The 23,806-nt window shown below is 33.1% G+C and overlaps 1 protein-coding gene across 1 annotated transcript in view; it reads left to right on the forward strand.

Annotated features, from left to right (window-relative positions):
* The window catches only part of LOC145294074 (NFATC2-interacting protein-like), a 76,307-nt gene that overhangs the window by 16,290 nt on the left and 36,211 nt on the right, over window positions 1–23,806 (forward strand). The window contains exons 3-5 of the mRNA XM_080141107.1: window positions 6,025–6,271; window positions 12,229–12,301; window positions 19,029–19,175. Coding sequence (XP_079997233.1) covers window positions 6,025–6,271; window positions 12,229–12,301; window positions 19,029–19,175 — 467 coding nt within the window. The remainder of the gene's footprint in view (window positions 1–6,024; window positions 6,272–12,228; window positions 12,302–19,028; window positions 19,176–23,806) is intronic.

Raw genomic sequence — 23,806 nt, forward strand, 5'->3', positions numbered from 1 at the left:
TAGGAGAGGATATAGTAGCCCAGCACTTGTCCAAATTCATCTTGAATTGTTGCATTGTTAGTGCAGTTATTATTCTTAGAAGTCTATTCCAAAGTCTAGGGATGCTGATTGAGAAAGTAGCTCTCATCTAGTTTAATTGAAATCATTAATGAAACAGTTTCTTGTCGTGTCCATGCAGACCTTTTTCTGGTGCAGGAGTGAATAACAGAACCTGGGCTCTATCGTAATGACCATTAAAAAGATTTTAGGCTCAGCTAACAACAAGGGAGAAAAGATTAAGCTTCTTGATTCCACAAGCCCTGCACCAGTTGAGTAGCCAATCTTCGAACTCTCTCCAGATATGGAACAGAGGCCTGGATGCTATACTCTAACAGTTGTTTGATGAGGTAGACATAAAGTGGGAGAATTATTTCAGGAGTGAATTTGACGAAAGAAAGTTGAATAGAAAATAATGCTCTTTGCTTTGTTTGCAGTGTTGTATATTGGTTTATATTGGAGGAGATGATATATTAAAACGTGCCATGTGTTATCTAGTGGATGTAAGATATTGTTCTTTTAACAGACAGATAATAAACGTATAAATCGTATGTATGTTGTTTAGCTAGGAAGACATGATATTGCCGTATAAACTGAATCATGTTGTATGAGACTTATCACATGGGATATTTTTACAGTTCATATGTAAGAAGAATATAAGATATGCTTCATACCTTTTTTTTTGAAGAGTTCTTCTGTATCTTCCCGCTGCTCCGTGATGAACATGAAACGATCAGCATCATCCAATTGAGACATCTGTTCTTATTTGGGAAAACATTAAAACAACTCTTTATATTGTTGTAATATAAATTTATTACAGTTGTCTTAATTGGTTTTCACAGGATCTGCAGTTTGTCTACATTTCTATTCTTACAGCTCGCTCCCTAGCTGTCTGTCCACCTCTGTCCGCTTTGGTGGTCAATCCTCAACTCTCTGAATCTCTCCAAAACTAATTACATCACGTGTTCTCTTATGTCACCTAATTACATGTCTCAGACCAACCTAATGTCCACAACTAGTTATTTGTTTATTCAAAACCCCAAAATAATGTTTACATATATTTTCTATTTTCACATCCTTTTGCAATTCACACGTCAATCATTTCTTCCCCAATTTAATTGTTTATTCTTCTAATCATAATAACTGATCCAGCGACCATCCGTCACTCAAATCAATTAATAAGAATACAATAACAATAATAATAATGTTTTGACCCATGACCCCGCTTGCCACAGTTAACAGATACTACGCTATGATCACGGCCTAAAGGGTCATAACATTACAGCAGCCTGAATGTAATGCTTAGATGGCTTGAAGGACAAAGCCGAGTCAGAGAATTCACTGCGATATGGCTGCATGCATCAGCATTGAGGTATAAGTCTCATTTAGTGAACCATTCCCAGACGTTTTGAAGGCTAGACTTGAGATCATCAATTTTGCTTCTACGAGCTACTAATTTAGTGTCCTCGACTAATTACGTTCAGCATGTTGTTGATATAAAGTAGAACGATTATAAGATCTAACATGGGGCCTTGAAGAACACCATTGCAAAAATGTATCTCAGATGAAAAATTGCCGTTTATCTGAACCTTGTACATACAATCGCCAAGAAAAGATCTATCCATTTTATAGCCGATTCATGGAGACCATAGGTGTTAAATGTTTATAAAAGTAAGCAGTGATTGATACAATCTACTTGTAAAAACCTATCGGAGAGAAAAGATTCGATAGTTGAGAAGACATTTCCAGATATTATTCTTGAGATTAAACCCCTGTCAATAGATTCAATGATCCTATGTGAAAGTACTGTCAGTACATCAGCAGTAGATCTTACAGGACAGAAACCATATTGCTTGTCACCAAGTAGGTTCTTTTTGCTGAGGTAGTTGACAATTTCTCTATTTAACACGGATTCAAGCAACTTCCTCATAATGCACAGAAGACTAATCGTTTGTACGGAGATGCAAAAGCCTGATCTCCACTATTTTTAAACAGCTTTGCAAGAATGGGTGCTAGTTCTAGTTGCAGCTTTTTGAGTACTATAAGAGGAATATTGTCAGGACCAGTTGCTTTGCTGGCAGCAAGATTCTTGATAGGTGTGGAAACATCACAAACATATATGCGGATGTCAGTCAGATTATTTTCAGTGTTGGGAGAAAATTCGGGAGGTAGGTGGTCCTGATCGCATAGGGTTGAGTTTATTGCAAAGTTCATGGCAAAGAATTTGGCTTTGTCAGATGCTGACGAAATCACCCCAGACCCGTTGATGATGGTTAGAATAAAGGAAACACATCTGTTTAGGACCTTGTTTGTTATTCATCATAACTTATAGGAACCAAGCCTCTGTTCTTCTACTTTGGACTTGATGGAATGAGCATATGACCTTCTCGCATTTTCTATAAGCTATTTGCAGTGATTGCTGGCAGTTCTAATGGTGATATTAGTTTCAAAGCATCTATTAGGTTTAAAACAATTGAAGTAGTGGTTTCTGTGTACAATGGCGGCGGCACATTCGAGGTTGTACTAAGGTTGGCAGTTTAGTTAGTTTCTGTTGGAATTTCTTGGAGGGTATGTAGCTGTCTATGCTGATGGTTAACCAATCAGTTAAGTCAGATGCTACAGCAGATGCATTCTTTTTAAACAGAGAGCCTAGAGGTAATTCTGATACGAACATTTGAAAACTACCCCAGTCAGTTATCGAGTATCTGTACACTGTTCGATGGAGAGGAATATTCAGGGTTTTGTTATACTTTGTTTTTATCTTTATTGAGACAACCGAGTGATCAGAAGATTCTAGCAGAGACAGAACTGATGATGAGCACAATGTTGTTAGAAGACCTAGAAGACTTGCAAATTGCCCATCAGCACTGGGTATCCAAATGAATTTATTAACAATTTGTATTATGTCATAAGCAAAGGAAAAATCATGGCAAAATCTCCCTTCGTCATCTGTTTAGACCTTCAACTTCGTGAACATTGAAATCTCAACAGACGTGAATGTTGACTGAGGGATGAGCAGATAGATTATGATCAATTTGGTTAGTGATACTCTCAGAAATAGCTACTCAATCATTGTGGGAACGGTAGAGGGTATACATAAATGCTGTGCTGTGAGTAAGTGCTACATTGCATATGTAGGTATGTTTGGGGTTTTCTTTAGAGATGTTTCTGCCACAGGAGAAGGTTTCTTTAATGTGGGTGCATATTCCATGTCCATGGCAATCTGACAAAATCACCCCAGAAAATTTATGGGCTGCCAAAAATGCATCCACAATGCTTTTTCTACTCTCTTTTACAAAAGAAAAAAAAAAAAGTAAGTATAAGTTCATAACTACTATTTTGAAAAATTTTGGAGATAGGTCCCTCTCTCATGGTGGCACGTGGCCTAAGAGAAAAACAGCTTTGAGAGGGAGTTAAATTTGCATAGTTTATGTGCTCAGAGCTAAGAAATTCACCTACCTACCTCAAATAAAAACAGATTTTAAAATCACATGTTGGATATTTGTAATGATCAGGAATATAAATAAATAAATTTGCTATACCTTGCCAAGCTCGCCGTTCTTCTCAAGAGTAGCCTATGTCCCTGGTTAAATTCTAAGATATCTGGACACATTATATATAGGTTGGCTTGATAGCTTTTTTTTTTTTTTTTGTTTTGAGTGATACAAAAAAAGACATAGCTGCATGAGTAAGAAAACTCTACTTCCGGTTCCACTTAAACTCTAGTTTGTAAAAGTTTCAATTATTCTAGCATATTTACATATTTCAAATGTGTTTTTATTTTCAAATAACATGTGTAATGTTAAATAGATTTTAACTAACTGGTTCCTTATGTAATAATATTAAAAAATCATAAAACCATTTTATCTCCTATACACAATTTTTTTATCACATTCTGTTTAGTCATATGATCTCGTCATTTACCCATTTTTGAATATATTGAATTGCTTAGCTCCTAAAATGGGTGCCAAATTTTATTGACTTATTTGGTCTGTTTCTTGCAATGATGACAGTAAATTTTCCATTGTGCAAATATAAATTGTGAGATTATCAAAGTACGTTTTTGCAAATAAATATCAATTTGTTTTCTCAGATATTAATTTGTTGTCACCTGGACTCTAGATTAGTGGTAGGAGTATGAGAAGGTATGTTCTGTTTTGTAAAAAACATAAAATTAAATGGTGTTTATTAAAAAATATCAATTGAAATATATTACAAGGCTCTATGGACAAATTTATCTTTAGTTGACTTTTGACAACTAAATATTTTTCATTTACTAGCCAAATAGAAAAGTTACTAGCCAAGCCCACATGATTTTTAGAATATGACATCTTCGTTCTTTGATGAGTATGTACATCATAAAGATTTTTCTGTGTTTTTTTTTAATAAGTGCAATTCTAAATATATAACAAATTTTATGTGATACTTGAAGGTATAAACATTCTAATCCATATGACTTGGGTGCATTACTAGGTGTATCAGAATTTTGGGGGAATTTTTGACACCCCTAACAGAAAACTGCGAATAAAATATAAAACACTCGTAATTTCTCTTTTTAAAGTGGGTTGTTTATTTTTTTAATGGAATATACTTCCAAAATAAACTACTAAAATTGTTTAAAAAATAATAGAAATATTATTTTTTATTTTTTTGAAAACAGTGTTTACAAAGTGCCAGTGTGCCTTCATGCAGCCATTTTTTTACGTAATGAAATCAATTGAATTTTACAAGTTAAATATTTTTCAATTTTTAAACTTTAAAAATCTATCAAAATTCTTCTATTAGTTCAATTTTTACGATATTTTCAGGGTCAATGTGAAATTTTATGCTCTTTCCAATTAAACGAATATAATGTTTTAGACAAACGTTTTTTTTTTAAATTCACATGTATTTAAGAAATCTGCAAAAATCAAACAACAAATTTGAAAAAAAAAGAAAAAAAAAAGCGGCCTTTTTGTGGGTTAATCACAACATTTTGGTCAGTGTAACCTCCAACCTTCTTCAGGTGTATCTTGTTAAACTCTGGAATGTTTTTGTCGAACTCAGAAATCTGGACGGAATTTCAAAGGAACCCCTTTTATTTACATGGGGATAGTATGCTCTTGTTCCGTCAGCCATGACTGGATAGACGTCCTAAGAAATTCGCAATTGTATTTTTCGGTCACCTACACTGAAAATCAAACCTTCAATCATCAGTGATGTAAATAAAGGATTCTGCTTGAAATTCTGTCCAAATTCGAAGTTACTGACCCAAACGTAAAAATGACACTCGTGATGGATTTGTGCCCGAATAAACCAAATTGCATATTGCTAGATTTCATATTAAAGTAATTGTTGTAAATCGAATGAAGAAAATACATATTTTATTGCATGCTTTAAGGCAATAAATATGAGATTAATAAAAAATAAAAAAGGAAAGTATTGGATGCTCATACTCCAGAAAGAACAAGGGATCTTTAGTTCTTCAGTTTAACACTCAAACGACTGCTCTATCTTGACTTGCTTAATAAGTAGTTGAAATAAAGCTTTGTTGTGGCTGAGTAATTTGGTAGAGACCACAGAGGTCAATTTTGAAAAAACTTTGACTCCAATCTTGACCCCTTAACATTTATTGTTTTGAGTTCAAATCAAATTAAGAAGTTTGATCCATGTCCAAGTAACCTACATCTAAAATTTCAAGTGTTTAAACCCAAAATTGGCAGAGGAGTTTGGTAGAGTTTTCAAAGGTCAAATCGTTGAACTTTTATCCCTTGACAGCCAAATTTCTGGCCGAAAACTGATTAAAAAGATTTTTCCAAATCTCAATACCCGTTATGTCAAATCTGGAGTCTCTAGGCTGAAAATTGACAGAGTAGTTTGGTAGAGAAATACACACACACACGCACACACACACACACATACACAGACAATTTCACTTTTATAGAAATAATAGATATATGTGTGCATGTGTGTCTTTAATATTTTATTTATTTAATTTTCTCTTTCCAGTTAGAAAGTCATTCCTCAGAGCCTTGTACGAAGATTTCCAACAGTAGTGATTCGAGCGATTGTGAAGATGAACCCATTGTAAAACGGAAACGTAAAACTACAAGCAGGGTCATTGACCCCGCGCAGATCTTATCATCCGATTACAGCGAAGCCAACGTCTACACAACAGTTGCAAAAAAATCTTTTGAAGAAATTAATTTGTCGAAATATGATTTCTCAAAATATTGCGAGAAAATAGCAGCAGGAGGTTTGGCATTTTTCTTTTCAATTTTTCTCTTTTTTCTTTTACATGTGATATTTTGAATCAAATAGATTTGAGGCACCCCATAATGAGCAACAACCAAAAGGACATATTTATCCCTGGTCTTTTTTTGAGAGTCGATGGAATGAACAGTTTTTCAAACCAATCCAAAAAACAGATGCTGTTCATCCAGCTTTTCTGGTCCATTTTGTATGCAAACGACTTAAAGGTTTTTTGCATGTGTAGATGACATAGGAAGGGAATATCTGTCTATCAATGCTTGCATAGTCATTAACGATGATGGAGTCGCTTCCAAATATACCAGTGACGTGTAAAAGCTGGTCTATTTTGGTACTTATGTAGAACACAGACTGTGCTGGAATAATAATGCTATTATTTAGAAACCCATTCTTAACATAGAGAGGAGGGAGCTTTTTAACTATTTTGTACTTTCACGCAGCAAAATATAACACAAACAAAAAACTGCATAAAAATCCTCTCTAAAACAGCACAGTTTGTATTCTGCATAAGTACCCAATGCTCTTTTGCCAGATTACCATCCAGTGGGAACCCTATCTCATCCATACTGTAAACCCTGTCTGGCCTGTTGATGGCATCATTCTCCTTCGGTATTTCTCTTACTTACTTGAACCATAATATATAACCAACTTCGATTTTTTTTTTTTGTTCCCTTTCCTTCCCTTTCTCCCTTTTTCTCTCTTTTTCTTGCCTTCGGTATTTCTCTTACTTACTTGAACCATAATATATAACCAACTTCGATTTTTTTTTTTTTTTCCCCTTCCTTCCCTTTCTCCCTTTTTCTCTCTTTTTCTTGCCCTCGTCCACCCCATTTTTATCTCTTATCAGTCATAATGATAAAATATCAAAAATTTTTGAAAAATTACATCTAGTTAAAAAACAATCGATAACATGCAAAACCTGGTGACTTTTACACCTGATGAAGGTCAAAGGTTACATCGACCAAAACGTGCAGATAACACTTAAGATGAGGACAATTGTTTAATTAATGTAAATCATACAAACATTCATACTTCACCTCAACGATTTAGAACTGTAATATCTTTTTTTTTTTTTTTTTTTTTTTTTTTTTTACAAAGGCATCACCACATTATCAAGGCCCAGAGGCCACTCAAGGATAAGGGTTAAAGAGTGTACAGTAGAAATTGGTCAATATAGTAATCATTAGTAATGAAAATTTGGTAAATTTAATAACTTATATGGAACGGCTCATCAAGAACTTATTTACTTTAGACTTGAACACAACCATATTGTAGTCAGCCGGAAAGCAGGAAAACGGAAGACAATTCCACAGGCGTGCAGTTCTAAGAAAGAAGCTTTGTTCATGGAATCTACGTTTAGGTTTAGGCACAGATAAAGAGTGGGGGAAATTATTGATAGTGTTTACAGCTAGACGAGTGTTTCTTGTGAAAGTTTGGCGAGGGGGGACCATAGATTGAAGCTCAGTTGAACACCTTCCATGAAAATAACTATACATCAGAGACAAACTCGCAACATCTCTTCTGTGAGATAGAGGTTGCAAGGAGGAGAAAAGGACATCTCCTACGAGGCTACGAAGTCTATTTTGAACTCTATCAAGGCAGGACAAGTCCTTTCTAGCAGCTCCTGCCCAGATGTGGCAACAGTATTCCATCCTTGGACGTACCTGGCTCTTATATAGATAGAGAATAGCATCAGCAGTGAGATATCTACTGGATCGATAGAAAGATCCCACCATTTTTCCAGCGGCCTTGGCAACAGATTTGATATACGTGTTCCATTTAAGATCAGGAGTAATGGTCAAGCCCAGAAGCCTGTCAAAACTTGAGGCCTCCTGAAGACGAGAGCCATTCATTTCAATTGATGACAAATGTGGATTAGAATGTTGATGATGTAAAGAGAGAAGCTTGGTTTTAGATGCATTAAAAGTAACCAGCCACTCCTTTCCCCATTGTACTACGTGCTCAAGATCAGAGGAGAGAGAATTGGAGAGAACTTGGTCGTTTACTGTCTTAGATGTAGTACCATAAATGGTAGTGTCGTCAGCATAAATGTCTACAAATGATGTAAGGATATGATTTGGAAGATCATTTATGTAGATCAGGAAAAGAGTTGGGCCCAGGATGGATCCCTGAGGGACACTGGCATTAATACTGTGAGCTTCTGATTTTTGCCCCTCAACTACTACTCTTATGAACCTATCAGAAAGAAATGATTTAATAATTGAGAAGACTTTTCCAGCTATACCATAGCTAGCGATCTTATGAAGTAAACCTTTATGCCATACCCTATCAAAGGCTTTAGATATGTCAAGAGCAATTGCCCTAGAAAGATTGCCACCGTCGAGAGATTTGCTAATCCTATGCGATATAACTGTAAGGACATCTGCTGTAGATCTAGCAGAACGGAAACCATATTGAGTGTCACTAAGAAGGTTATTTTTGTTGAGATGTTTGATTACTTCTGTATTTAACACAGATTCTAGCAACTTACTCATGACGCACAGGAGACTTATTGGCCTGTACTGAGAGGGGGATGAGCGATCACCTGAATTCTTAAATACAGGGCATACTGATGAGATTTTCCAGGGAGATGGGAAACTATTCTCCTTAAGACAACGTTTAAACAGTTTTGTAAGTATGGGCGCTAGTTCAGGTTGAAGTTTTTTGAGTACTATAATTGGAATACCATCAGGGCCAGTTGCTTTACTGGAATCAAGGTTTTTGATTAGCTTGGCAACATCACGTACAGATATACGTATATCACATAGCGTGTTTTCTGATACAGGAGGAAATATTGGGGGTTGGCGGTCTTGGTCGCAAAGGGTAGAATTAGCTGCAAAGTTCTTGACAAAGAGTTTGGCTTTGTCTGATGCTGACGAGATTACCTCAGGTCCATTGATAATAGTTGGGTTGGAGCACACGCTTCTGTTCAGGATTCTGTTTGCTATTTGCCAAAACTGGTGTATTTTATTCCATGTTTTGTTTTACTTTAAAATCAAATTTTTATCAAGATGTAATGGCAAATCTATGGCTTACCTCTCCCAGACCTGGTCTTTCAGAGTCTCTCTCTTTACATTGAAGACGGACGCTGCCATTTTTGTAGCCCATCTCAACACTCTGCATAACTTTGATGGCATCCATCTTGTTTTTTTTTTTTGTTATATGGCTCCCTCTTCATGTAATTTTGGCTCTATTCTAAAAAACAAAACAAAAACCGTGTCGGTTACCCCAAAATACAAATCTGATAAGAGGGCAGGGAAAGGTCCTCATGACAAATCTAATTCTATAATCAAATATCAGTGTCCACTTGCTCATCTAGAGCTAAATATTCTAGCAGAAAAAAGGAAGGGAGGCTACTCTATCAAGTAGAAAGCTTATAGTTAGATTGAAACAAGTTTTTCTTCAACTGTATGGAAGTGTAATTCCCCTTTAGTGGAATTACCTAGGTCACCCTATGGCTAAAACAAACAGAAACATTATTTAAAGGTAGCAGTTTTTCTTCGTTATTAGATCGAAAATCGAAATACAAAATTTCAAGTAAAATCAATGGTATCTACTTGTTATATCACAGTAATGAAAATATCCTAAAATTACGAAAAAAGATATGGTAGAAAATTAGTTATTAAAGAAAATAGTTTTTGAAGATATTTTCAAGTTTTTATTTACATAAAAACTGAATAGCAAGGAAGGGAATTAATTTTTAAAAACTTCAAAATTTGGGCCGAATTTAGAGAAATGAGTTATTTCCCCTCTGTTTATATCCCACATTACAACAAACCTGGCGAAATCGTTTTTTGGTTGTATCATGGAAATACTTGTTTTATATAATATTCCAGTAATATTCAACTAATCGCGACATGACAATTGAATAAATAACATTGCTTTAGTTGAAACCGACCATAATAAGTCATTGTTTTTGATGAAAACTCAATTTTTCTGACTATCAGATTTTACTATTATAACAAAGAAGAACCAAACTAGCTAACATACATTCAATATATTACACATTTATTATTAATAGAGATTTCGTATCTGTTCATCTGAAGCTGAAACTATAGTATTACTTCTATTAATTATACTATTTTTCAGTGCTCAATTCAGGGAGAGGGTGTAGTGTAGTATCTGTTCTATGGTCATTAAACCATTCTCCCAAGCATTACCTTCTCTTTTAGAGGAGTAGCTTCAACAAGAAATTGTCACTCAACCCTTAATTATGAATCACTGGTATATATAATCTTTCATACTATCCCCATTCATCTAAAGTTAGGTATGCATATATGTTTATATATCTGTATGTATAGGATTCAGTCCTAAACTAATTAACTGATTGTGATGAATTTTGGCACACAGTTACTAGACTTAAGTGATTGTAATGTTGGCTTTGGTATTAGTTTATGCAATGGACTAAAAAGGTGGTGGGAACTATTTGTTAAAATTCAGATAGCTCAAATTTTTGTGAAATTTTAATAATAGGTGTTAGACTTCAGTTAATAAATATTCTTTAAATTTTAGTTTATTTTAAAGAGTTTTTAGGAGCATGATATGGACAAAACCTCTCATCAGAAAATCTAAATATTTCAGAATTGCATTAAATTTGATCCATAGTCATTAGTAAGGCTATGACAACAGAATATTCTTATCATTGTTTTGACTCGAGTATATATCTGATACAGACACAGTTAATCAACTGAGAACCACATGACTATAAAAGCATATAAGATAACAATGGATACATAATTGAGTCAAAATAATGAAAAGAATATGCTGTTGTCCTAGTCATTAGACACCAATTAAAGATGATTTCCTGAATTTTAAATTTTATTAACATTTTTAATGTTAGACTTTTTTCTTTTTCTTTTTTTATAGACAAAGCTGGATAACTCTGCGAGTTTATTTGTATAATAATATGAACCTGTAATGTTAAAAACTCAAACTGAAATGCACAAAAAATGTCATATATTATTTAATTAATTGGAATGTTTTTATTGAGATGAGCATTATTTATTCATTTATTATCCTATTATCCTCTTGTACGGCACAATCACGTTGACACACCGGTTCTCACCAGATCACTGAAGTTAAGCAACATTGAGCCTGGCCAGTACCAGATGAGTGACCATTTGGGAAAGCTAGGCGCTGTATGTACCTTCTGGGAAGGTTGGGCATGGGGCCAGCACCTTTACCCTGTAAAGAGAACTTAATTGCTACAAAAGCATCTACAAAGTTGTAGATGGCCTATGCCCCTTTGGGGCTCAAGGCTATGTTTGGGGGGAGGGGTGATCCTCTTCTTTTAGTTGTTTCACAACGTTTCAGTTCGGGGGCTCGTGGCGCAGTGGATAGAGACGTTGAATCTCTACGGTTCCAGGAAAGCATTGTCTGAAGATAGTAGTTTCAATCCTACCCAAAACGGGCCAGAGGCTTACTTGGCCAAAACATGGTGAAACGAAAAACAACTATGGAAAGCAGCAATTGCTGAGAATGCAGTTAGGAGATTTGGAGTTCCTATGCCGTCACGGTTAAGAACCTGATGAAGGCCGGAAGAATAGTTGGCCGAAACGTTGTGAAACAATGACTGAAAGATGAGAATAATAGTCTGCAATAAATAAATGAATAAAAAATAAATTCTTTAATTTAGCGTAAATTTAAGACATTTTCTAGAATCAAAATGATTTTGATCAAAATTGGAGTAATGATTGTAGATGTAAAGTTTAGTATCATTATATCTTGATTTCGTAAGTGAACATAAAAGTAGTGCAAAACGGTTATGTTGGTTGAATTAATTTTAACTGTTCTGGTACACAAAAAAAAGTGTGTGTTGTAAATCTGTTTGTAACCTTAGTTGTTCTTCATTCATATTTGTGTTCTATTTCTTCTAGCAATTTGCTGTTATTTATGTTATGTTTCTCCATCAGCAATCTGACATTTTTCATTTTGAATTCACAGCTAATGAAAAAGAGGTGCGGATATCTGAACAGGTGACAGAAGATGATCTAATCTGTTTAGACAATGATTGTGGGTAAGTCTATCTTGATAATATATTGAAATTGCGGCAATCGATGTTAAACTAACTTGAGTTTGGGCTTGGATCAAAGTTTTACATTACCTCCCCCACTCTGAGGAGGTTTAATGTCTCACAAATCAAATAAAATATGCATTCGTAAATATACTTTGTTTCTCCCACATTCAACTATCGCGATAAAAATTTAATCTTGTTAAGCCAAATTTTGAGCTTGAAAAATTACTTTAAACATTGCAAATAAAATATCCTGTAAATTTTCAGAGTAAATAATGTAGAATTTCTAAAAGATTGTTTTATTAATTTGATCAAGCCAAAAATATAGATCAACTTATGTATAAGCCATTCAAAATTTTTTCTTTCAACATTAAAAGTATCTCCTCAACTTAAGGCTGAAACGATTTATAGTGTAGAACCTTTGTATGTACATACATACATATATATATATATATATATATATATATATATATATATAAAGATTTTAAACCATGCTTCATGTTAGACATGGCAAAATATTTCCTCCTCTAAAATTAGTAAAAGTTTTTCAATTCTTTTTCATTTTCAAAATTTTTTCTTGCGTGATGAGATCAATAATGAACAAAACTGCTTGCACATCATTGCAAGATATGACTATAATTACATAAAGAAAATAAAAATTATATATATAGAGAAAGAGAGAATAATACAGTACAATGAAAATAACTTATTATTATCTATTTAAATACATACGGCACAATCATGTTGACACACCAGTTCTTGCCAGATCACCAAAGTTAAGCAACATTGAGCCTGGCCAGTACCAGATGGGTGACCATTTGGGAAGGCTAGGCGCTGTATGTACCTTCTTGGAAGGTTGGGCGTGGGGCCAACACCCTCACCCTGTAAAAAGAACTCCTCGCTACAAAAACATTTACAAAAGTTGTAGATGGCCTCTGCCCCTCCAGGGGCTCAAGGGCTATAGATGGATGGATCTATTTAAATATAGGGCAAATGTCTGTATGTTCAACTAAAACTTGAAAAATACACAAAAACAATCATAAAATTGATAGCTTTTAATCAGCATAACTCTGGATGTATACCTAAAGTTTAAAAAGATTAATTATTTTGGAGGATCAAATAGCCATTTATATCATTGCATGTTATCAAAGCATACACACATCTTTTAATGTTATCATATAGTCTGCTTTCCAGTCACTAACCCAAGGGAAGTAACTGTGATCTTTTTTCAGTAACATATTTTCCTTACATCGAGTTGTGTGTATGTCCAGAGAGGAAAATGGAATGGGTGAAGAAGAGGTGGGGAGGGAGAAGGGTTAGAAATAGAAGTCATGTTACACTTTTTCCTGGGCAATACTGAGTAACTCTGCTAGTTAGCTTATATAATAATATAATGAACCCATAATATTAAAAATGCCAAATTGAAATTTACAAAAAATAAGTTATTTAACCTGATAGTCATTAGACACCAATTAAGCACGATTCCCTGAATTTCAAATTTTCTTAAGTTTCCTAAACTTTAAGACTTAAATTTGAGACTTTAAGAATCAAAATCATGTAATGGATTTTGATCAAAATTAGAATAAAGATTCTAGCCATAAGGTTTAGTATCATTATATCTTGATTTTAATCTTTGTAAGAAAACAAAAGTCATGTAAAATTGTTCTGTTCAGGGTTATAGTTGATGGTTAACGAAAAATAACACAAATGTTGATATCAGGTTGAATTGGTAAATTGTTTTACTTACTTTCCACTTTAACAATCACCTTTAAAATGACAACTTTTTATAGATTTCCGGATATGCTGAAAACAAATATCACATTTAAATCTTCCACAAACAAAGAGGTTTCTGGATATTAGCGATATATTTCCTTATGTTATAAGTGGTGGCCATTGTTGTATGTGCATATTTGTGGTAAAATGTAGTACATGGATAAACTGATTGCGTACTTGCTTTGACTTTCATAGTCATTCATTTTATGGCCACTCCCACTTGCTCCAAGTTGGTAGCCGTATTTATTAGGTATGCACGAGTTCATTTGTAGGTAAATTTCCCAACATACAGTGAATTAATTTTACCTGTCCCAGGATGAGTATTCTTCTAACACTTGTATACAACATAGTCATTTTCTTGTTCTTGCAAATAACATTTAAAAAAAAAAAAATGGCAAGAAAAGTTGATTTTTTTTTTTTTTTCCACTGAGAAAAATGTTGCCTAGTTTTTCAAAAAACAAAAGACCATTAAATGGGAATGGAAGTGTAATCCTGTAAGCAAATTAGCAAAACTTAACTTCAAGAATATGACAATGAATGCCAACAGACTTTAACTGTGAAAAATCTAACTGACTGTCTTTCTGAATTCGTCCTTCTTAAATAAGTTGCTCTCCTCCAGTGCAGATGAATGCCATCTATAAAATATCTAACTATAAATAAAAATTCTTTCATGCAGTGGAAAAGAGAAGACTTGCTATTCTAAACATTTAGGACAGTAAAGTGAGCCATGTTGGACTATCCAAATAATTTGTTTTTCAATCAATGGTACACAGGCATCTGGAGTAGTGACTGGTTATGTAAAGAAATCATTATCGGTATGTCTTAATTCATTATTTGTATTAGTTCACTATTTGTCTTAATTCATTATTTTTCTTAATTCATTATTTGTCTTAGTTCACTATTTGTCTTAATTCACTATTTGTCTTAATTCATTACTTGTCTTGATTCATAATTTGTCTTAATTCATAATTTGTCTTAATTCATAATTTGTCTTAATTCACTATTTGTCTTAATTCACTATTTGTCTTAATTCACTATTTGTTTTAATTCACTATTTGTCTAAATTCACTATTTGTCTAAATTCACTATTTGTTTTAATTCACTATTTGTCTTAATTCATTATTTGTCTTAATTCATTATTTGTTTTAATTCACTATTTGTCTTAATTCACTACTTGTCTTGATTCATAATTTGTCTTAATTCATAATTTGTCTTAATTCATAATTTGTCTTAATTCATAATTTGTCTTAATTCATAATTTGTCTTAATTCACTATTTGTCTTAATTCACTATTTGTCTTAATTCACTATTTGTCTAAATTCACTATTTGTCTAAATTCACTATTTGTTTTAATTCACTATTTGTCTTAATTCACTATTTGTCTTAATTCACTATTTGTCTTAATTCACTATTTGTCTTAATTCACTATTTGTCTTAATTCACTATTTGTCTTAATTCACTATTTGTCTTAATTCACTATTTGTCTTAATTCACTATTTGTCTTAGTTCATTATTTGTTTTAATTCACTATTTGTCTTAATTCACTATTTGTCTTAATTCACTATTTGTCTTAATTCACTATTTGTCTTAATTCATTATTTGTCTTAATTCATTATTTATTTTAATTCACTATTTGTCTTAATTCACTACTTGTCTTGATTCATAATTTGTCTTAATTCATTATTTGTCTTAATTCATTATTTGTCTTAATTCATTATTTGTCTTAATTCATTATTTGTCTTAATTCATTATTTGTCTTAATTCACTATTTGTCTTAATTCACTATTTGTCTTAATTCATTATTTGTTTTAATTCACTATTTGTCTTAATTCATTATTTGTTTTAATTCACTATTTGTCTTAATTCACTATTTGTCTTAATTCACTATTTGTCTTTATTCATTATTTGTTTTAATTCACTATTTGTTTTAATTCACTATTTGTCTTAATTCATTATTTGTCTTAATTCACTATTTGTCTTAATTCATAATTTGTCTTAATTCATTAATTGTCTTAATTCATTATTTGTCCCATTCATATTTGTTGATCAGCTTTTGAGCTTAATGCCGTTTGTGTTGCTGCTCTTGGGATAGTTGTTTTGCTGTCCTGTAAGAAATGTTTTGATTATTTATGTTTCAGAGAAGTTGCTCATTATCATGTAAGAAAATAAATGTAACTCCTCTTCATCAACGAAATCACAATGACCACTAACAAATTTCAGCTCCAATGTCCTCTTTCAGCTGCCAAAAATTCAACTGCCTGTCTTTCTTTATTCGTCCTTCTTAAGGTAGTTGTTCTCTTCATATGCAAATAAATTGACTGTAAAGACAAGGTCTTTCTTAGACCAAGAATCGAGTGCTCAACATGCAAAACAGTTCACACGCTTCAAAGCTGGTATTTTTCTCCATTGTTACAGTATCCACACAAAGCAGCACTAACCTGAGGCAAATTTAACTGGCTTCCATAGTTTCATAGAAGTATAAAATTTATATCCGGTCCACAGTCTCGTGTATATCCCTGTTAAGGGAGATGACGATGTTAGGTTTTGTGACTTTTGTAAGGGGGTGTCAACAATCTCCTACATACAGCACCTGGTATTCCTAAATTGGTCACCCATCTGATACTGACCAGACTGAACGTTGCTTAACTTTGATGATCTAATGAAAACCATTGTCGACGTTACAGTGCCGTGTGTGTATATATATATATATATATATATATATTGTTACAGTAGGTAACATTTAATTTTCCTTTATATTTTTAACAACAGGATAGAAAGGCAAATAGTCATTAGCACATTCTGTTTAACATCCATTTTACATGGTAGCACGTGTTGAATGGCTTTAATATAAATTGTAGAGTGAGAACTATGAGGATTGATATATTTTTGTTATGGTTATTTGCTATTTCTTTAAATGTAATAAAATTTTTTTAAAATTTTCTAGCAATTATAGCATATTTTGTGGCAATTTTCACAAACCACTATGAAAATAAAAAAAAAACAGAATTTATCAACAGTTGAAAAGTAAAATTAAGGAAAATTTGCTCTACGAGTTGGAAAACGGATGTTTGTGCAGATTTTAAAGAAACAATATTTTCTGTTTTATTTGAAAATTTAGAAAATCGAATAATGTTAATGTTTTTTTTATTAAACGATTAAAATAATTTTTTTTCCTGAGACTTTCATTGTTAAAACAACTCATTCATAGGAGGATACTTAGTGTGTTTCTTTATTTTAATTTTGCTAAATTTTCAAATTAAACTTGTGAAATAATGTTTTCAAAGATGTAACCATGTTTTTCTATTCAAAATTTGTGCTAATCACCCAACCCACATCGATTCGAATTTTACAACTGTCATCAAACATTGGATGTGTACCTTTCTCTCTCGACAAGGATCCAACAAAATGAAAGCAAAAAAAATACTAAAATCTTCATCCATCAATAAAGTTGCTTTAACAACAAAAATCTCAGAAAAATTTTTTTAAAAATTTGCGTAACATTATTTGGTTTTCTAAATTTTCAAATTAAACTTGTGAAATAATGTTTTCAAAAATGTGACTAAGTTTCTCTATTTTCTGTTTTTTTATTAAATTTTGAGCAATAAATATTGTTTGTTTAAAATATAAAATCTCAGAATAAGGATTATTTTTATATATATACTAGCAGGCCACCTGCGTTGCCCAGTTGTGAAATATGCATATCTATACTTCTATAAATTCGTTTTCCTTTTGTGTGTATTGATATTCATATTAAAAACCCTCTTTTCTATTTATTTAAAAAGAAAATAGAATTTTCTTATATATGGGTTGTGGAATTGCATTCACTAGCAAAAGATCTAGCTAATTTGCATATTCTTTTAAACATCCATTTTAATTAATTCCCTATTAGTTTTTTCGGTTTTCTTATGGGATGATCATCTTTAGTTAACTATTATGTGTAATTATATTCATGCAGATATTCTATATGATTTATACTTGCATAATATTTGCATAAAAAGTTTACAGTAAACACAAAATTGTTTCCACATATATTATGCATACGTATATATTTTTGTTTAATCTATATATCTATAAAAGTGAACGTGTTTGTGTGTATCTGTGTGTGTACATTTCCCTACGCAATAACTCTGTCAATTTTAAGTCTACAGACTCGAAATTAGATATACAGGGTACTGAGATTTGGGAAAATCTTTATGATCGCTTTTCGGCCAGAAATTTGGCTGTTAAAAGGTCAAAGTTCAACGATTTGACCTTTAAGAACTCTACCAAACTCCTCCGCCACTTTTGGGTCTAAACACTTGAAATTTTAGATATAGGTTCCTTGTTGGACATGGATCTAACTTAATAACTTGATTTGAGTCCAAAACAATAAATTTTAAGGGGCCATAATAGGGGTCAAAGTTAAAAAATTTGACCGTTTTTTTTTTTGCTCAACATACACCTCCAAACACCCGGGCAACGCCGGGCTGAAATGCTAGTGTATTATATTTTAATTAAAACAGAAACTGAGACATGTGCATGCAAGTGTTATATTTTTTCTAAACAGTTCACTTCTTGTAAGTAAAATAAAAAATACTCAAACTGAGATTGAAACCAAAACCTAAAGACAGTGAGTCAAGTATGATAACCATTAGACCAGCTTGACATGATCTTTTAAAAAGTGTTTTCAAACCTACTTATTCTTAAAATAAGCAATCTGTTGACAAACAGATAGAAATCCAATGGGGCCTACTACCAATTTTTTAGTTTTGACCCCTTAACAGCCCTTTTTCCGGATGAAAACTGAGTAAATATTTTCCACATGTCTGAATACCCTATATACCAAATTTCAAGTCTGTAAATCAAAAATTCGTTGAGTATATAGGTCAAGAATTGTCTTCACACACACACACATTCTCACTTTTATAGATATATAGATTAAATTTTGTTTTCTTACTTTTTGTTTTCTTTTCTGTAGTTTTCCAGGATCTCAGGAAGTTTTACCTCCTCGCAGCCAATCTCCAGCCCCTCCCACACCCCCTTCCCCTGTAAGAACAAAACCGATGCGAACTCGTTCTTTCTCAAAGATAACAAAGAATTTGAACAAGATCCAGTCAAGTATACAGTAAGTTTTTCTCATCAAATGCATTTAAAATCTTGCTTGATAAAATTATTTGATGCACATCTGTTTACTCGTATACATCCCACCATGAAAAATGCTCCATATTATTTTTTGAATATCCAATTCTTTACATGGACATTTTGACAGTCATTGACTTTCCAAGTACATTTTAGTTACAAACAAGTTGTTTTTATTTTAATTAACATGTATACTTATTATGTGTGTTAGAATGTTGCTCTCTATAGTGTGTATAAAAATTTATACTTCCCAAAAAGAAAGAGATAATTCCAGAAAAGATTGTGTCATTACCACATAATACTATGTTACCCCTTCCCCAAATAGGAGGTTATATCTCCCGAGAGTGTGGGAGGGGGTAACATTACCACAAAACAGATGATACACTACCATCAATCCTTCTTTTATTAATAGTACTGAAAGATTATACAATAGTACATTAATAGAAGTAAAAGTATAATTCCGGCTTCCGACAGACAGCAAATCGACATTGGTAACGGAAGTACAATTTCAATTATTAATTAGAAAACGGATCTTAGTTTTACTTTCGTCAGCCGAATAACTCCTGCTTCTCATATTTTGCCCTCTACTCTTAACATTCCAGGACTGATGTTTCTGACAAAAAGAATTGCTTATTTGGCTGTCAGAATTTATTCCATCTAACACTTGCCCTATGCAAGTTTTGACCTTGAAGTAGTATTTTTTAGCTTAGATCAGGTGGCTTCATGCCTTGACTGGGAGCCATTCCATTACAAAAAGTTGTAAAAAGTGTAGTTTTAGTTTCCGACAGACGAATATAAAATCTTCATGGGTAATGACCCAGTTCATCTACATAGTCACAACAATTTCACTCGGATGCAGAGGGTTAGTTTAATGGAACATTTATTACTTCAGAGTGGACAGTTACAAGAAACCAAAAAGATATATTTTTAAAATATCAGCTACTGTATCAGAGAGAGATAGAGAGAGAGCACTTGGGCTATGCTCCATTTTAAAGTGTTTGTTCCCTGTCCCACTGTTTTCATTTTTTAATGCTGATGGCATCTTTTTATATGGATGCTCTGATAGTCATCGACTTTTGAAATTTCAGTGCATTTTGGTTACAAACATGTTTTTATTTTAATTAATATGTACGCTTATTATATGCGCTACAATTTTTGTGTTGTATATAAAAATTTATATACACTGGTTGATAACCCAGCCCTTTTCTGACATCACATAATCACAATTTCAATGCAGAGTGTTAGTTTAATAAAAAATATACTACTTGAAACAGAATGGACAATTACAAAAAAATCAGAAATATATTCTTTTAAAATATCAGCTACTGCATCCGAGAAAGATGGCCAGATTGCTTTGACCATGCTCGATCTAATTAACACTGTTTGCTCACTCCCTATTTCCACTATTTTTTTTTTTTTTTTTTTAGTGGAGATGACATCTTTTTTGCATTTGTTTAACTTGAGTGTCTAACCAGAAAGAGAAAGAATTGCCTTTCTACAAAAATCATATGGTTTCGTTATTTCCATCTGTTAAGGTTAATCTTTTGAACTCAAATCCGACAATCATTCTGTCCTCCCAAACTTGCAGTTTTCATTACACCCGAAAACATTGTGGATTTTAACCATGTACTCTGTATTTGACTGCAATAACAGAAAAAAGTGGTCACTATGTTTGTATAGCATTATCAACGACGTAAAAACCTTTTTGCTATTTTAACCACTGAAGGGGATATGTCATCTAGTTGTTGGGATGTTACAAATATCAATCATAAACATAGTTGTGTGTGTCTCATTAAAGTGTAGTCTGTAGTGGTAATTCTAGACACAGCATGTCTGTTCACTTCTCCTTTTCTTTCTCTTGTAATGGTTCTACTAGTTGTAATCCCCCCCCCTGATCTTATGCTAGCTGTTGGTCATAGCATGTTCCAGGATAATTGTCAAATACATGTCAGTTGCATGTAGCAGTCTACATATTAAAACCAGAAAAGTGAAACAACTTTACACATTGTAGATTCAGGGGTTTATTACTTTTTTTCTATGCACAGGGTTGTGGATCACGTGTTTTGCCTACATGGTTGCTATTGTCAGTAAAAATATTATAATAATGTGTGTTTGTATCTGTTTGTTGCATTATAAAGAAAAGCCTCACAGATGGGATTTCTGTGTGCAGCGCAAAAGCATCTGCCATCGACTTGGCACTGAATATCAGCGTCTGATGGATACCAAAAATATTTCATTCTTACAAACTCTTTATCACTACTTATATCACTAAACAAACAAACAAAAAAAAATGACAGCTCCCCCTCCCTCCACCTGCTACAAAACTACTAAACAGGATAAACACTCTAATAGTGAATAAAGATATAATTTTAAGTTGGATTCTGGTCCATATTGGTATCTATATAAATGAAAAAGCTGAGTCCAGTGAGAGAAGGATACAAAGTCGTAGCACTCCTTCTGAAGCGAAACCTGGGTCTCTTTGAACTTGTGAGCCAGCGTTGAGTCCTGCTGCTGCACTCACAGTCTGCCAGCGGCCACCTGACTGCACCAGGGTATCACCACACTCTTCAGCACATCCAAGTACACTTTGGTGCTGACTTTCAAGCCGACTTGATGTGATGTGGCATGATGTGGCCTTCACTTGAAACCTCACCAAAGACTATAACCGTGTCCGGAAATTTTGTTTTCATCACCCTGGGCATGTCTCTGTTATCCGTGACAATCCAGTGATGCATTTTGAGGGTGCTGGCAATGGTCCTGTTATCATAGCTTGGATCGGTAGAGAGCATGAGTTGTACAGCAGTGCATCTACGATCTCACTCGTTGAACATTGTGTCACTTTCAAACATGATAGAAAGCTCCTATTGCTCTTGGGATTTGTACACAACTGGCCAACTAGTAGATGGTCTGCAACAAAAAAAAAAGAAAACAGGTTTTCATCAAATGGAAATGGAATCATGTTGTCTTTTCTAGGGCAACAATTTTATCATTCCAACCTGTATATAGATAGCATTGTTTTTTTTTATCAATTTTTTTCATTTTCTGAATTTCACTCTTATAATTTAGTTACACCTGTGGTTCTTATTCAGATTTGATGCACAAGTGAAATATTACAGTTAAAAATAAAATAACAATAAAACTTATAAATATACTTATCAGTCCCTGTACATGAAAAATTATGGAAAAATGTTTAGTCAAGATTTAATAATAAATAAAATTAACTAGTGCTGGTCCAAAGTTCCTCCCATCTATAACAGAAAAAAAAAAAAATAAAATAAAGAAAAATCTATATGAAGTACATACCTGTCACACAAACAAAATATCATGCACCAAAAATCATGTAAATTGATAAAGAAAATTTATAAACAAGAAATTAAATTTTTTATGATTAAACTATAAGCAATGATCTCACGACACCATCTTGAAAACAGCCTGAAGGAACAAGGGAGATAATTCCAAATAATCCAAACTTGTGAGATTTAAAAAAAGAAAATTCTTAATTTGGGGAGGGTATGGGCATGGTAAAAACTCCAAATTCGTTTACAAATAATTTTCTTTATAAAAATAAAACTATGTGATTTTTGGTGTACAATATATTCTTTCCATGATAGGTACATGCATCATAGAGATTTTTCTTTCTTTTTTTGTTTTTTTTTTGGGGGTGGGGGTTATAGAGAAGTGCTTATTGATTTACTATTTGGAGTCGGCAAACGTTGAACCTCAAGATCACATAGCATCTTTATATTAGGAAAAGGCAGATAATCTTCTACAGCATGCTGGCTTAATGCATCATAATGGCATTGTTTCTGTATGCAATTAAACAGGAGGTAGAAAAAAACTGATTTTTATTTTTTTCTCAAATTCTACTCTGTATTTTCATAATTTTGGATGTACGCAGACACTGTTGACTGATAAGTAAGTTTATTCGTAACTTATTCTGTTTTTTATTTTTAATTTATATTTCATTATTTGGATTATTTGAACTACTATTCTTATCTTAGTGTTAGTTGCACAACACAATGGCCGATGTAACCTCTGACCTTCTTCAGTTGTATCTGGAATCTTTCTGTCATCTTCACAGAAGTTTAAATGGAACCCTTTATTTAATCCATGGGGGTTTCATGCTCTTGTTCTGTCAGCCATGACCAGGTAGAAATCTTAAATAAATCGTTGCAATTGCACAGAGGATTGAGCCTTCAACCTCCAGAAGAATGTCAATTATAACTGAATTTTACTTTGTACTTTATCCGTTATGCCATAGTTCCACAAGGCCAAAACATACGAATAACACTCAAAATGAGAATGATAGTTCGAATAAGCCAAATAATTCCAATTATCAATTCTCATCTCCAAAATTTAGAAACGTGAGCTATAATGTAAATCTCACCTGTCTGTTTAAATCTATGTATGTATGTTTGTATGTCTGCCTAAAACTTTTGACAGAGGCGACAGATTTTAATGAGAACGGTAGCATTTTGAAGCTCGACCCTTCGGACACAAATATCGAAAAATTTGCCAAAAACATTCATTCCTTTACCCTCAACTGGGCAGTTTTCTACAAGGAGGGGTCGCTTTTTTTGCCAGTATTTTCGATTGACTAGATTAACTATCACCACT

This window comes from Euprymna scolopes, chromosome 2 (genome assembly GCF_053919585.1).
Source record: "Euprymna scolopes isolate OS-2025 chromosome 2, ASM5391958v1, whole genome shotgun sequence".
NCBI classification, from domain to species: domain Eukaryota; kingdom Metazoa; phylum Mollusca; class Cephalopoda; order Sepiida; family Sepiolidae; genus Euprymna; species Euprymna scolopes.